Source organism: Squalius cephalus (genome assembly GCF_949319135.1).
Source record: "Squalius cephalus genome assembly, chromosome: 17".
In the NCBI taxonomy this organism is placed as follows: Eukaryota; Metazoa; Chordata; class Actinopteri; order Cypriniformes; family Leuciscidae; genus Squalius; species Squalius cephalus.
In genome coordinates this window covers 1,593,358-1,609,728 of record NC_137138.1, presented here as the reverse complement: position 1 = coordinate 1,609,728, position 16,371 = coordinate 1,593,358, and the positions used below count along the sequence as shown (strand labels likewise).

The 16,371-nt window shown below is 37.3% G+C and overlaps 1 protein-coding gene and 1 long non-coding RNA gene across 2 annotated transcripts; both read left to right on the top strand.

Annotated features, from left to right (window-relative positions):
- Positions 1 to 3,015: 3,015 nt before the first annotated feature.
- Positions 3,016 to 9,728, top strand: LOC307144473 (uncharacterized protein). Its single transcript, XM_079846870.1, has 11 exons — positions 3,016 to 3,263; positions 3,939 to 4,027; positions 4,255 to 4,404; positions 4,534 to 4,679; positions 4,814 to 4,950; positions 5,075 to 5,168; positions 5,259 to 5,370; positions 5,457 to 5,683; positions 5,774 to 5,945; positions 6,074 to 6,201; positions 6,831 to 9,728. The coding sequence occupies exons 2-11, from the start codon at positions 3,946 to 3,948 to the stop codon at positions 7,146 to 7,148; spliced, it is 1,566 nt and encodes a 521-aa protein (XP_079702996.1). The 5' UTR covers positions 3,016 to 3,263; positions 3,939 to 3,945; the 3' UTR covers positions 7,149 to 9,728.
- Positions 9,729 to 13,294: 3,566 nt separating this feature from the next.
- Positions 13,295 to 15,641, top strand: LOC307144500. Its single transcript, XR_013818771.1, has 3 exons — positions 13,295 to 13,415; positions 13,591 to 14,389; positions 14,866 to 15,641. It is a non-coding gene; the product is annotated as an uncharacterized lncRNA (long non-coding RNA).
- The last annotated feature ends 730 nt before the right edge of the window (positions 15,642 to 16,371 follow it).

Below are 16,371 nucleotides of genomic sequence, written 5' to 3'. Positions count from 1 at the left end.
GTATTTTTAATTAAAACATTTGTTAGTAATAGTCATTATTGGGATTTGATCTGGGGCCTCATTTATAAAGCTTGCGTACGCACAAAACGGGGCTGAAAACATGCGTACGCCAGTTCCTGCGCAAAAGGTGGGATTTATAAAGAAAAACTTGACGTGAAAATATGCGCACCTACACGCAAACTCTGACCCATGCGTACGCACATTTTGGAGATGGAGCAGTTTGGCGACACCGATGGTGAGCTGGAGTTAAATGTCTTTTTGGTCACTTTTAGAATTTAGAATTAAAATTAAACATAATACAGAAAGATAATACAAATATAATTTCACTCACCAAGCCTGTCACTTGAAGCAAATATCCATTCCTTCTTAAATGTCCGCGCCAGCGAGCGCGTTGGGCCGTTTAGTGAAACTGACGCAGTTTAAATAAATAAAATAATGATTTAAACTATGTTTTACTTCTGATATAAACATTTAGATTAAATATGCTATTCAAATTATAGAGTTAAACACTTAAACATGAAATCATACTGAAAAGTTACAACATTTTTTTATATTCAATCAATATAAATATTTGTTGTGGATGCGCTTGTTTTTGAACACTTTTCCTGTGGCGTGCTGTGTTTTAATGTTTTAACCACAGAGATAATTGCTTATCATGATAATACCAGATTGTCTGAGAAAATAGTTTCGTGAAAAATAATGCCCAAGGCCTATCTGTTTTCATTAAAAATATAAATCAATTAAAAATACAATTCGGCAAGTGGAAAAGACTTTCTCTGAAATGTATTTTACACTATTTGGTTTATGTAGGCTATTCAAAAACAAGGTAAGGATAGACAACTACTTGATTTGTATTAATGTAATGTTTCTTTTACCGTTTATATTATATCATTTGCATATGATTATTCATCCACGTGATAACGTTTAAGTTATCACGTGGATGAATAATCATATGCAAATGATATGTAGATGAGGATCTGCATAGTAAAACTAGGCGTTGTAAGCTCCATATATGGTTATTTCGGGAGGAGACGCATGTACGCACAATCTTCCGCTGACTGGGATTTATAAAGTGAATTCTGCGCAGGTTCTGGCGTACGCACGGTTTTATAAGTCTGAATATTTTTTTGCGTACGCCATTTTTGGCTTTTGTGCGTACGTACACTTTTAGTAAGGTTCCTACGCACAGTTTTATAAATGAGGCCCCTGGTGTTTTACGACTGCATAATGGGTGCGATGTAGGTGGTCTTAAAAAGGTCTTAAAAAAGTCTTAAATTTGGGGTGATCAAACCTGGGGAAACCCTGGAAAGGTTTTCTAAATTGTTAGTGGACCGCCCGTGACAATGATCGTAGCCTACGGCACTTTTCTGTGCGTACGTACGCTTTGTACATGAGGCCCCAGGTCTCTACGGTAGCATTTTTCGACAAGTTAGCACGTTTCGATAGAGCAGGGTGCAGCGGGTGGACGGCTTTGCCTCACATACTGTACATACAAATATAAATATATGTGAATACACTATATGACACATGTACAGCTATGCACAGTATATACATTATACAGTACTGAAGTAGTGCAGTATTACAGAGGACAAATTACGGGTGTGGACATGGGATGGAGTTCAATTGTCTGATTGACTTAAATATATGAGAATGATAGTCAAAATACCGTAAACCATGATTTTATGTAAATTAATATGAAAAAAGTCTCAGCTGTGTTGGGGGCCCTGTCAAGATTCTTTTCATGGGGCCCAAAATCCTTAGCAGCGCCCCTGTATATATGGAAACCAGGCATGAAGTTCTTTAAGCTGAAGGTTAACCACATTCCTGTCTCTTCTTCCGTTACTTGGTGTCGGTAGATATAGGGTAATTCCCAGAGAGGTTGTTGTTGCTCAACACTGAAAGTTGTGTTCGACAGCAGTTCGTGTGTAAATGGAGAGTTTTTCGAGGGATCTGTTTTTTAATTCAGTAGTGAGGACACCCTGTGGAATAAACACTTCAGTGCATTAGATGTTTGCCCGGTTTCACAGACTAAAATGCAAATTATGTGTGTAAATCCATTAAACTGAAATTTTCACTCTGAATGCAACAATATGCTTAAAAAAAGGGTCATAATGAGATGATATTATTCTGCCAGTTCAACCGTCTGTAACAAACGTCCACTAGAGGCGAGTGTAGAATTGAAAATAATCCAAGATATTTGAAACGAACAAAGACATTTGCTTGACTGTTTTTCTACCCCCTCTTTCAGACCATTCAGAGTTCCCAAAGACACTGATAGTGATCAAGGCCTGTAGGCAGAGATGTGTGTACTTTGGGGGTCGATGAACTGTCACACCTTTAGTACAGTGGGGGGAAGTGTAATGATCTGATTGGTCAGTTCGAGTGTCTCACATCTGGGTTTTAGTCACATAGTTGGAAAAGGATAGAAGAAGATTGAAACTGTTGCTCTGGCTCTTTGATGCTCTGGCTCTCTTCTTCTCTGGGTCCCTTTCTTGGGGCTCTCTCTCTTTACCTCCTTTTTCCTCTTACTCTCTCTCTCACTCTCTCTCTCTCTCTCTCTCTCTCTCTGTTGGAGTGGATGTTGGGAGTGGGTGCGTGTGTGAGAGACGCGTGTAGGAGAGCGCTTTGCTTTTTTTCAAGCTGTTCTTTTTGATTTTTCTTTCTTTATTATTACTAATTTTTTTTCTTTTTCTTATGAGGTGTTTTTCTTTTTTTTTCACCTCTCCGAGCACGTTTCTTGGTTTTAGGGTAGTTTTAAGGTTATATTGTGTGGTGTTTGTGTGTGTGAGGCTGATATATATATATATTCGCTCAACCTCATGCACTCTTTTTGTAAAACTCTTCACACATTCTCACTCACAAAAACACATTTTGACCTTAAAAGTATAATATCACTATAGTGCAGGGAGCATATAAGCCCTGCCCGCGTGAGGTGCGCCGCTTCCCACTTGCGTTGTTCTGTAGTTTACTAAAAGTTTATTCATTCTGAATGTGTTGTCTCGCGTGTCTACACAGTAAAAAATGGGGTGTTAATATTTCAGAGTAAAGTTATTTTAACCCAAATAGAGTATTTTCAACATTTGGGAGAGTAAAGTTGCTCTATCAGTGGAGTTAAAAGTGAGTGTAAAAATCTGCAGAAACGCATGACAATTTCAACTCTACAGCAGTGATGAATACCCGCCACTCTGTTGTGCTGAAGATTGGCACGTTTGTCGGTGGAGAAAGATCGCTCTGGAGTAACGTTAGGCCACTGATATTGCTAGGTAAGTAATAATCCCTGTGTTGTCAACACACAAACGGTATTTTTTAACTTTACATAATTTTAGACTTGTGCTGATATTAGTTGAGGTCATAATACAACTAACCAGCTAATCCGTATCGGTAACTGTGTTTCTTACTTGCAATATTTTCACGAATGAATTTGGTCAGAATGATTTATGCGTAAAATAACGTTAGCTCGGTCGATATAACAACAAAATATTTAATATCTATTTTTTTAGCTTCCCATTCAACGTTAATCTGGGTTTTTTATACTGGTAATGTTAGCATGATTCTGATGTTGGTCTAGCTCTAACGTTAGATCACTGATTGCATGACGTGTTTGTTTAACATGGCTTAACCATTTTAACGGGTTACTGTTTGAACTAAAATAGCTAATGAGCTAGCTAACTTTGGCACAGTTATTTGGTAGCTAGTGGGACGCGGTGCCTCTAAACTTTAACTAGCCTAAGTTAACGTTAACCCATTTGCTGCAGAAAATAGCCTAACGTTATATTCAACCAGCATAACTTTGTCTTCTTCAGCCACTCTTTGTAATTGCAGTGTAACATCTAAGTAATGCATAGTGCATTGCCACTACTGAGAGAAATGGATAGATAATTCTTAGTTGAACCAGCCCTAAATTATGATTTTTAATATATATTTTTTTTTGTTAACAGGGGCAAAATGCTGTTGCGTGTTCAATTCGGGGAAGAGCAGAAATATGTCAAGCTGTCTGAGCTGACATTCGATGCTTTCTTGAAAGAAGGTGGGTCATTAGGTTAAAGCAATATCACCCAATGATACAGCACCTATTATGTTATGATATCTAGGTCAATAATCATTTCTGCTGTGCTTTATATTTTCAGTTACATAAAATCGGGTGCAGATACTTGTCTTTCATCATTTTGTGAATACATGAGGCAAACTTAAATATGAACTTTGATTCTTGTGAGAAGGGAATGCATGTTTTTTTATTAAATTTTTTTTAAACAGCGTGTCTAAAATTCAACATACCAGAAAGCAGGCAGCCAGACATTAAGGTGTATGACCAGTCAGACACAGAAGTTGACACAGAGGTTTTTGAAGAAATAGTGAAGGAGTCACCTGGAACTTTCAGAATCATGCTGGGCAATGGAGGACTTGGTATTCATTCAGACAATTCACAAATTAGTTTGTTTAGTTCAAAGGCCGGAATGAGAACATTTATTGTTTTAAAAATAACTGTTTCTTGTAATATGTTTCTATGTTTTGTACAAATTTCATAATGAACAGGTGCCTCTCAATCATCATCATGCTCGGGTACATCTGATGACACCGTCATCCTGAATTTCACGATGTGTGACCCTGTTGAAGAAGTAGCTGCTGCCGAAGGAAGCCAGCCTAAAAGGCCATGTCACATAAACTATGAGGCAAAAGCGGTAAGTGGTGGAAATTGCTGTTAAGTCCAATCTGAATGTTGTTTCACCATGGGAAGTGTTCTTTAGATAGCTTTTTTTTTCAGCATTACATATGGTTTTACAATAACGGAAAGCACATTTTATTCCACCTATAGTTGATTGAAAAAATCCTAACATCAAAGCCTGGTGGTGAACGCATTATGCAAGAGTATGGAAAAACCAAATCTCTGACAGATGCCACCAGAAGACAGATGATTAACATACTTGCTGCTGAGATGACAGAAACACATGGGTAAGCATTAAGCATATAGATGGGCTGTAAAGAAACATTGTTATTGTTGTACAGTTATTAATTATGTAAATTGTGTTGTGCAATGTCAGTTGAGTGTGATGTTAAATTTGAATTCATATGCTAGGACATCCCCCCCCAAAAGTGTCAGAGTGATGTATGCACAGGGGATAGTAGCTTTGTTTCCCTATCTAGAAGACCCATACTCACAGCATGGATATGTAAGTAAATGGGTTATTGCAACATTATGCACATATTCACTCTTTGAAATGTTAATAGTACTCCTTTATAATTTATTTATAATCATATAGGAACATTACTACGATCCAGAGAGTGGTTCGGGATACCTTGCATGGCGATTGAAGACCATACAAAGAAAAACAGCAGAGGAGAGAGGTGCCTCAGTCAGCAAATCTCCTAAAGGTATGTTTACTGATCAGTGACATGATTATAGTGGTGACCTGTGAATTGTACAGAAATCAGTTCTTAACATTGTATTTTTTCTTAAGTTGGTGGGCCAGGCCGTGGTCGTCAGCCCGTCAGCCCTTCAGCCCTTCCACCATCTGATGAGGATGTGGAAGCAGCTATTTCTGTTTTGAGACACTCTGCTGATGAAAAGACTGTCCGCGAGAAGATGGAAATGACCTTCATATATCGGCAAGCAATGGTCAACGATGAAGCCAAATCATCAGATGTCTTCTTGGTCTTCCCACGATTTCTGGACACACCAGGACTGGTATGACATCTTAATTCACTGCATCACCAAAATATCCAATGTAGCATTAGGCATCACTCATCACTTCTGTCTATGTGTGTTACATTGCAGATAGAACAAGATTTCAGACTTATGTTTGGTGAGGCCACGGCCAACAAATTCTTGGAGAAGTGGCCAACCACTTTCAAAGCAAAAGTAATAAAGGAAAGCCATGGACTTGTACCCACCACAGAGCTCTTGGATTTGATGCGCAATGCTGAGTCAGCTGCTGAAGTTGAGAATGGTATGAATGGAACTGTTTTACTTTTTAATGTAGGTGTGTAGTGTACATTTTCGTAATGGTGCAAGTTGTCAATTTGAATACTATGCAATGGCATAATGTTAACCAGGTTTTAATGTACTTATTTGTAGGCTGGGACAGTGACATGTCCGCCATCTTGCTGCTGCTACATTTGCTACCACCATCTGCACAAGGTAGAAAGAGGCCGGGAAAGCTGTCTGCATATCAAGCTGTAGATCAGCTCATCAGATTTCAAAAGGTATGCTTAAAGGATTAGTTCACTTATAAAAATTGTTTTGCTGATTATTTACTAACCCCCATGTCATCCAAGAGGTCCATGTCTTTCTTTCTTCGGTCGAAAAGAAATTAAGGTTTTTGCGGAAAACATTCCAGGATTTGTCTCCATATAATGGACTTCCATGGTGATCCAACGGTTTGAGGGTTCAAATGAGGGTTCAAAGTCTGTCTCAATACTGCTTCAAAAAGACTTGACACAATCCCATCAGAGAAATAAGGTTCTTATCTAGCAAAACAATCTGTCGTTTTCAAAAAAAAAAAAAAAATTATATACTTTTGGACATTTGACCCCTCATTTGAACCCTCAAACCGTTGGTCACCATGGAAGTCCATTATATGGAGACAAATCCTGGAATGTTTTCCTCAAAAACCTTAATTTCTTTTCGACTGAAGAAAGAAAGACATGATCATCTTGGATGACATGGGGGTGAGTAAATTATCAGCAACATTTTTTTTCAAAGTGAACTAATCCTTTAACAGTTGTTTAAAATATATATTCCATCACCTTAATCTTGTGCACAGTTTAAGGTGATCTGATCTATTGTCAGAAGTTAGTCACCAAAAAATTCTGTTGAATGTGCTTTGATGTAGGTTGGAACCAGTGTGCAGCAACATCTAGATAACATCACCCAAAGCAGTCAGCCCTACCTTCTCGCCCAGGGATCCACACAGAGCACCATTCACTCATACTTCATTGTGGTTGACAAGCATGCACTTCCATGCAAGGCAACAGGTTCAGTTGGAGCTTTTGACGAACTCTTTAAAGCCCATTACGTCTTTGGTACGTCATACAGTTTTTCCCTGAGCAGCTTTTTCACTTTTGTGCAAACAACCATCTATAACATCGACATGGGGGAAACAAAGGAGACTCCTAGAGTTGCAGAGTTGCGAGCAAGAATGGTGCGTTAGTTGAGATAAAACGATGAAGTGTTTTCTTTGCAAAAGTGACCATGGAAGTCCAAATAACCTTGTTAAACACTTTAAGGTAATTCATGGGCTATGTACAGGCAGGACTCTTTTTCTGAAGTGTGGTCAAGAAGGATGCTCACGTTCTTTTGGTAGTTTTTCTGGTTTAAGAAAGCATCTTAATAAGTGCCATGGAAGCAGTTTAGTTGATTCTGTAGATTATGATCGTTCATATCCTCAAAGTACCGTCAATACAGGTAATGTTTCTCATGTTGAAGAGTCGACTGAATATTTAGAGGCCGAGTCACAGTTATCTTCGCCATACATTGTAAATAGTTGTTCAGCTGTAATTTCTGATCTAAAGGCAGCAGGTGTTGGTCAAAGTACACTGAATTCTGTAGTGATTTCCATGGAAGAGATCGTTCAAGATATCCATCAGCATGCTAAAGAGACAGTGATAAAAGATGTATTTAGTAATGAAAGAGAAACGGAAATGTGCAAGAAAGTTGAGGCAAGTTTTGAGGGGTTAGAGAATCCTTTCACAATTCTAAATTCGGAATACAAGAGATCCAAATTTATGACTGACAAGTGGGAAATAGTAGAACCAGTTGAATGTGTGATTGGTTCAAGATTTGACAAAAGACGAAATAAAAAGACTGGAACATATGATCAGGTAGTAGTTCAAGATAAATTCATGTATATTCCAATTTTATCTACACTGCAGTCAATATTTAAAAGTCAGTATGTTGCAGAAATGTTGCAAAGCTCAGCTACTAGCGACTCTAGACTGAGAGATATTTGTGATGGATCTTTTTTTAAAAGTCACCCCCTGTTCTCAACTGAGAAGCAGACAATACAGATCCAGATGTTCTATGATGATTTTGAGGTCGCCAACCCTCTGGGTCCTAAGCGAGGTATTCATAAATTGGGTGGAGTATATTTTACTTTAAGAAACTTCTCTCCAAAATGGAATTCTTTCTTGGCTAACATACACCTGTGCGCCTTATTTCATACTCAAGATGTTAAACGGTATGGTTTTAGTGAAATTTTTGCTCCCATTGTTCGAGACATTAAAGTGTTGGAGAGTGATGGTATTGAGATTCCATTATACAATGGTTATGTTCGTGGCACTGTAGTACAGGTTACTGGTGATAATTTGGGTTTGCATAGTTTGTTTGGACTGGTGGAGTCTTTCAGTGCAAGGTACTGTTGCAGGTTCTGTTTAGCAGAAAAGGAGGACTTTCAGACAGAATTCTCTGAAGATTCTTCCAAAGTAGTTTTGCGCACCAAAGACATACACACTGCTCACTGTCAAGAAATGGCTTGTAATCCATCCCTTCCATACGTTTTTGGTGTGAAAAGGTCATGCATATTAAATTCATTGGAGTATTTTCACACAACAGAGAACTTCTCAGTTGATGTGATGCATGATGTGTTAGAAGGGGTGGGCCAGTACGAATTGAAGTTGTTATTTCTGTATTTGAAGGAAAAACATGTTACATCAGCAGAAATACATTCAAGAATACAAAGTTTTGATTATGGTTTCATGGAGAGAAACAACAGGCCTGTATCTGTTAATTTAGTTGAAGGATCTAATGATCTGGGACTGAATGCAGTTCAGTCCTGGTGCTTACTTCGGAATGTTCCTCTTATCTTTGGAGATTTAGTAACTTCTACTGACCAACACTGGGGCCTGCTTCTTTTACTACTTCAAATAATAAACATTATATTCTCGCCCATGTTATCTCAAGGTTTATGTGTATATTTAAAACATTTAATTGTGGATCACCACACACTGTTTAAGAAGTTGTACCCTCAGAAAAACCTTTTACCAAAGCACCATTTTCTTATCCACTATCCCCGCTGCATCCAGAAAATTGGGCCTGTCCTTCATAGTTGGTGTATGAGGTATGAAGGCAAGCATAATTTTTTCAAAAAACAGCTTAAATCGTTTAAAAATATTACTAAAACGCTTGCAAAAAAGCATCAGATTCATATGGCACACAGTTGGCGAAGTTCAACAACTTTTAGTCGGTTAGATATTGGTCCAGGAAAAATGGTGTCTTTAAATATGGTAAAAGGAGGTTCTGAAATTGCTATGGCAATGCAAGTGCCCAGTAGCATTCAGGTTATGAAGGTTAAATGGGCGAAACATAATGGGTTTATTTATCGGCCAAACTTGGTTATCTGTGGCAAAGTTGAATCTGAAGTGCCCGTGTTTTTTCAAATTGAGTCAGTTCTGATAATGTGTGAAAAACTGTTGCTACTCACAGTGCCTTTAGTTACAGAAACTTTTCAAGAACATTTCCACGCATATGAGGTGATCAGATCAAAGCAGGATTTCGTTTTTTTTCATGTCGACAACCTGCATTACCCTAGGCCTTTTGACATACAAATGTCATATGGAGGGACTGACACAACTCTCCTTGTCGTGCCATATTGCTTTCTCTGGTAAGAGAAAAATGTTTGTAAAAAAACATTGTTATACATGTTTCTGTCAGATACAAGGCATTGTAAATTCAATGTTCAACTCAATTCAACATTGAAATGCTTTTTCACAATAAATTGTGAGTTCTGTGATCTAGTGTTATTGTGCTTGTTTTTATTTGGATAGTATTGATAGTTCTATATAATTCAGTAACACTGCATCTTATGATTTATATATATTTTAAAACACTGTAGAGAAATAAAGTAAACATTACACTTAAAGTGTCATTTTTTTTAAGTAAAATTGTAGATAAATTAACTCTATACTGTGTAATCATATTACTCTTAACAGTGTGATTAAACTACAGTGTTAAATACTTTTACACAATTCATTGTTATTTTTTACTCAATATTGAGTAGAATTAACTCTAAAAACTTGACACTGACCAAAGAGTAAATTTTACACTGATTTCGAGTGGGACCAAATGTTATCTGAAACAGAGTCAAATTCAACTCTTTAGGAGTTAAATTAACACTTCTGTTTTTACTGTGTATCTGTATTGCACCAAATGCGACACTGCACTCCCTTGTGAAGTCGATTAGATGAACCGTTCTCGAAATATCAAAATGCAAACAGACAGACAGACACATAGAGATTCCTGCCTTTATTAGAGAGAAGAATATGTTCAGCCCCCTCTCTCCGAAGCTTCGAATATTTGATGTTCATTACTACCGAAGCTTCGAAGCTCAAAAAATGGTATCGACCATGTTTTGTTTTTCTTTGGATTTACTTTATCACTTAAGAAATCATTTGTCTCATCAAGTTAAACTTTAAAATGTATGTCAGTATTTCTCATTTTTACCCAAGTACAAATACTCGTATTCTCATTAATGCATTTAAAACATTTCTGAAACTTCAATTTGACTTGTGTTTGGTTACACTGAATATGTTGCGGATACTCTTCATGAAATGGGGTTTTAAACCAGCATTTGTTGTTTTGTTGTAATGCAATTTATTTAAATGTTTTTCAGAAAAGAGCTTGTAAGATCTTCTTTTATCCTCCCTTGACCATCTTTTTAAATTTCAATTTCAATTTAAGGGCCTTTTGCCAGAGACAAATTTTAATCTGACCATTTCAAACCTCTGACCAATGACAAATGCCATAGCTTGTGTCCTGTCTCAGAAAAGCCCCTTTCACACAGAGATTCCAGAAAATACATGGAAAATGTTAATGTGTCCCGGGATCGTTTGATTTTGGTTCATTCACACTGCCAGTGATTTGCCATCATCTCATACATCTATTTTGTAACTATTTTAAGTGTAACCATAACCATATTTTGTCATTAAACCTTTTCGATTACAAATAATGTGCTAACTATTTTTGTATTGACTTTGAAGTGCTATCTATTGCAACACAATATCATCACTCTCTATAGCAACACTCTCCCACATATTAAGCTCTTGTAACTGTGCTTATTTCTGTCATTGGTATAAGTGGCAGTGGGTGGTTAAAGACAAGAAATGTGCAGTTTTCTACCATCTTGTTAATAACGTTTCTTTAGTCATTCGGCAGTTCTTGCAGACTGAACCACTGCAGGAAATCCACCCTTACATCATCATGACCCTTTTTGTTTTTTACCCTATTGTTGCATTCAGAGTAAAAGTTTCACAGACTTTTTGCAGTTTTACAGATTTACACACATAATTTGCATTTTAGTCTGTGAAACCGGGCAAACATATAATGCACTGAAGTGTTTAAACCACAGGATGACCTCACTACAGTTCCCTCGAAAAACTCTCCATTTACACATGAACTGCTCTCAAACACAACTTTCAGATGCTTTACGAAATTCACTGAGAATAAAACATATTCCTCAAAATAAGAATCTCAAGCATCAAAAGTACAAAAAAAAACTAGAGTTAAATATAGCATTAACGGCTTATTTTCAGTGTTGAGCAACAACAACCTTTCTGGGAATTACCCTAAACCGCACAAGACCTCCACTCGACAACAAGTAAGAAGAAAGAGAAATGTGGTTAAACTTCAGCTCTGCTTCAGCTTCAGACACCTCATGTCTGCTTTCCGTATTCACTCAATCTCACGCACTCTGTCTGCTTTCCGTATTCACTCAATCTCACGCACTCTGTCTGCTTTCCGTATTCATTCAATCTCACGCACTCTTTCTGTAAAACTCTACACACATTCTCACTCACTAAAACACATTTTGCACCAGTGCTGTAAAACAGTAAACACAAGAGGCAAAAGTTAACCAGGACCCTTTAAAGATGTAGACTCACTGTAACCCTCTCAGTGTAAACTGACCCTAAAGTGCAGCTTTAAGAGATCTTGATCATTTGGTCTTAAACTCTAAGCCGACGGGACATGAATGTTTCTGTACCTTGAAACTTGAGATCAGTTTTTATTCCAGGAGCTGAAACCATCCTGAGTCGAGATACTGAGGTTTCCATTAAACGTGTTGTGCACCGTGACACAAAGATGACAAAAACCTGCTGAATTTACATTAATGAGTAGCACTGATAAAACTGACTCATATTCATAACTCACAGGCTTATTACACTTTCCTTTTAATTTACACTGATTTTAGTTTTAAAAAACATTGTATTTCCAATTAAAAACTATATTTCATATGTTAAAAAAACAGCCTTTTTCCACCTTAGAAACATTGCTAAGCTACGTAACATGCTATCTGTTTCTGATGCAGAAAAGTTAGTTCATGCATTCATGACCTCGAGACTAGATTACTGTAATGCTTTATTAGCTGGTTGTCCTGCATCCTCAATAAACAAGCTACAGTTAGTCCAAAATGCCGCCGCTAGAGTTCTTACTAGATCAAGAAATTTGACCATATAACACCGATTCTATCATCACTACATTGGTTACCTATAAAGTCCCGTATTAATTACAAGGTATTGCTACTGACTTATAAAGCCCTAAACGGCTTAGCTCCAGTCTATTTAACCGATCTTCTATCGCCCTATAATCCATCGCGCTCTTTAAGATCACTAAATTCGAGGCTTTTGGTCATACCTAGGATATCCAGATCCACCAAAGGAGGGAGAGCATTTTCACATTTAGCTCCAAAACTCTGGAATAGTCTTCCGGATACTCTTCGTTGCTCAGACTCGCTCTCCCAGTTTAAAACTAGATTAAAGACGCATCTCTTCAGCCAGGCATTTATATAATACTTTTTATCTTACAGTTTAATCCGGTCTCTAGTTCATAAACGCCAGAGGAGAACTGGCCCCCGACTGAGCCTGGGTTCTCCCAAGGTTTTTTTTTCTCCATTAGGTCACCTGATGGAGTTTTTCGGTTCCTTGCCACTGTTGCCTTTGGCTTGCTCAGTTGGGGATATTTAATTTAATCAATCAATCAACAATACTATTGAGCAGCATTACCAAACGTGGACGTTCCACTAGAAACAAACACTGATGTACTATTTTATTTAATACTGTGAAGCTGCTTTGATACAATCTGTATTGTGAAAAGCGCTATATAAATAAAGTTGACTTGACTTGACTTATTACAATAATCAGAATCAAATGGAAATCAGGAATCAAAAAATTGGATAATAATGTGTGTATAATAATGTGTGTGTGTGTGTGTGTGTGTGTGTGTGTGTGTGTGTGCAGGGAATCGAGTTATAACCGTGTGTCTGAGTGACAACAAGAACAGGAACAGGAAATGGAAGAGTGTGACTGTGCACAAATACAGTTACAGCATCAGAATTGCAGAGGAGGAGTTTAACCTTCACACTGTATAAAGCTGAGCACTCTGATCTCAGATCTGCACTGGATGTGTCCTCTCTTCTGCTCATCACAAGGTAATTAAAACACTTTATCTTTAATTGTTCACTAAAGAGATTTTTAATAATTATTTAAATCCAGACATTAATGTCTCTATTATAGTGAAACTGAAATGTAAACCTGTATTGCTCAACAATCATTAACTGATGTCAACATTCACTCTGAACTGAACTACTGTATTCTCTTGAACAGAAATTACCAAAGTCAGAATATATGAGACATTACAGCATGGAGAACATGTGTTGAGCTTCACAAACTACAGGAGAATTACACATGTGGACAAGAGAGAGAGAGAACAAAAAGGACAAAAAGTTACAATCTAATGAACCAAAACTGAAAAACACACAGAGTCTCTTCAGACACAACAGCATTAATAGCAGAAAACCAAACTGAGTATTTATGTTTAATATCAAACACTGTATCTTTATCTTTATTTATGAACAATGTTTAATCTTCTAGTGTCTGAATGTGCAAAATCAGTTCTAAACTCTAACTTTTCATTCACATATAGGCTATAGGAAGAGCATTATTTACATTATATAAATGATTTACATTATTCACTCCATAAACTATAACTCATATCATGGAGCCCAAGACTGGTTTCCCCATTATGATGATAATACACAGATTCCTGATGCAGACTCACACATAACCTCACATTTCTATATTTGTCATTTGTCATCATCATTGATTATTGTGAATATTGTAGAGTTAATCTGAGATGCTGTAATAACACTGAGCTCATGCAGATGTTGATCAGGAGTTGATCTGATGTCTCGTGATATGATGTTATATCGCTTTAATGAAACTCTGTCTGTGTGATTGAACAGATTCAAATGAAGAGGAGAAAGAAAATCAGCAGAAATCACAGATCAGCAGAAAACAAGAAGACAGAGAAAAATGGAGGACAGAAATGAGACACAAACCAGTGAATCACCAGAGAAACAGACGCTCGTGAGACGTGACAGTATGAAGATAAGAAAGCCAGACTGTGAGTGTTTGATCATTATTGAACTTTAATTCTTCATCATATTTTATTCTTGTTGTTAGATTTACAAATAACCCACAGTTGGGAAAGTGCTACACCAACCCATAGTTGGGTTACTTGTTGGGGTTATTTTTAATATAATCATCGGAGTATGAATGAGTGAATGAATGAGTGAATGAATGAGTTAATGAATGGGTGAATGAATGGGTGAATGAATGGGTGAATGAATGAGTGAATGAATGAGTTAATGAATGAGTGAATGAATGGGTGAATGTGAGGCGATATGTAAAGCCGTGGGTCTGTTGAAAGCGCTGTATAAATGCATTTACCATTTAACCCCAAATTATTAAGAGAGTAGATTTACTATTCAAACTGATTCTTCAGACTTTCTGCACTATTAAAGCTATAGACTATTGAAGCTTGTGATTGTTGTGATGGAGAACAATATCCCATAAACTCAATATATTTGTGATTTCTAGTGTCCTGTGATCCAGACGAGCCTGTAAAGTTTGATTCTGATGTCAAAACTGAGGAGAGATTCTCATCAAACCCTTCATCATGTTCTCAAGAACACACAACATCATCATCATCATCTTCATCATCACTGACATCCAACAGCAGCGGAAGACCTGAACATCTTCATCATCATCTTCATCACTGACATCCAACAGCAGCTGAAGACCTGCACATCTTCATCATCACCATCATCATCATCATCACCAACGTCACTATTGGCCGCCGCTGGTCATGTGATGCAGGAACCCAGAAGCGCTGCGCTGTTACACTGTGAACTCACTCAGAGAAACACACACAAGTAAATGATATATTTGCGCACAGAAAGTATTCTCGACGCTTGATAAACTTAATGTTGAGCCGCTGTAGTCACTTGGACTATTTTAAGCATCGTCTTTACTAACTTTCTGGGCCGGCAAGTTTCAATTACACTTTAATTTCTACAAGCTTGAATAGAGTACACATATAACACAATAACAATAACATGTACACAATAACATGCTGGATGGTGTGATTGACCAATCAGAATCAAGTATTCCCCAGAGCCATGTGACAAGAGTAGTATACACATTAAAACACTAGGAGAAAAACAACTAAAGTAGCTCAACATCAGGATCACTGGAATGAGGGAATTCCCCACGATCACATGATAAAACGGCAAAGAAACAAACCAAACTCAATATTCTCTGTTCTGTCTTCGTTTTATTGCATTGACATTTTTGTTGATCAAATTATGATTATTTGATATATGCCCTTCTTGTTGGTTCCAAAATGTACTTGATTAACAAAAATAATTTTACAAGGGTAGATGGAGTGTGATTTTACCACAGGACGTCTGTAATATTAATGGACAATCCGCACTGGATAAGAGATCTCAGTAAACCAGCAGAAGTGAGAGGGTTAAAGGAGAACTCCGGTCAATTTTAACATTGAGCTCATTTTTTTGTACATTTGGAGTGCTGTCAATACAGAGAACAACGACAAAAATCAGTGTTGCCTACACCGAGTTATTCTCTTTTTAAAATTTGCACCCTGTTGACTTCAATGGGGCAAGTTTTAAACCTGCTTTTAGCCTCTTAACATCCTTGATGTGTCATTACAAGTGCACAGAAAATGTGAGTGATTCCTTCAGAGTGAACACGAGTGAGTCTGACTGCAGTAGATGTGAAAGATATGAATAAAAATGATGTTATTTCAGCCAGCGCTCATACCTGTATTTACATCCTGTTTACGGTCAAAGTCCACATTAGTCGATTGTCGAGTTCACGCGCGTGATCATAGGTACTAAACCAATGCGCGTGAACTCGACAATCGATTACTACTTTGACCGAAAAAAGGATGTAAATACAGGTATGAGCGCTGGCTAAATAAATATCATTTTTATTAATATCTTTCACATCTACTGCAGTCAGATCCACTCGTGTTCACTCAGAAGGAATCACTCACATTTTCTGTGCACTTGTAATGACACA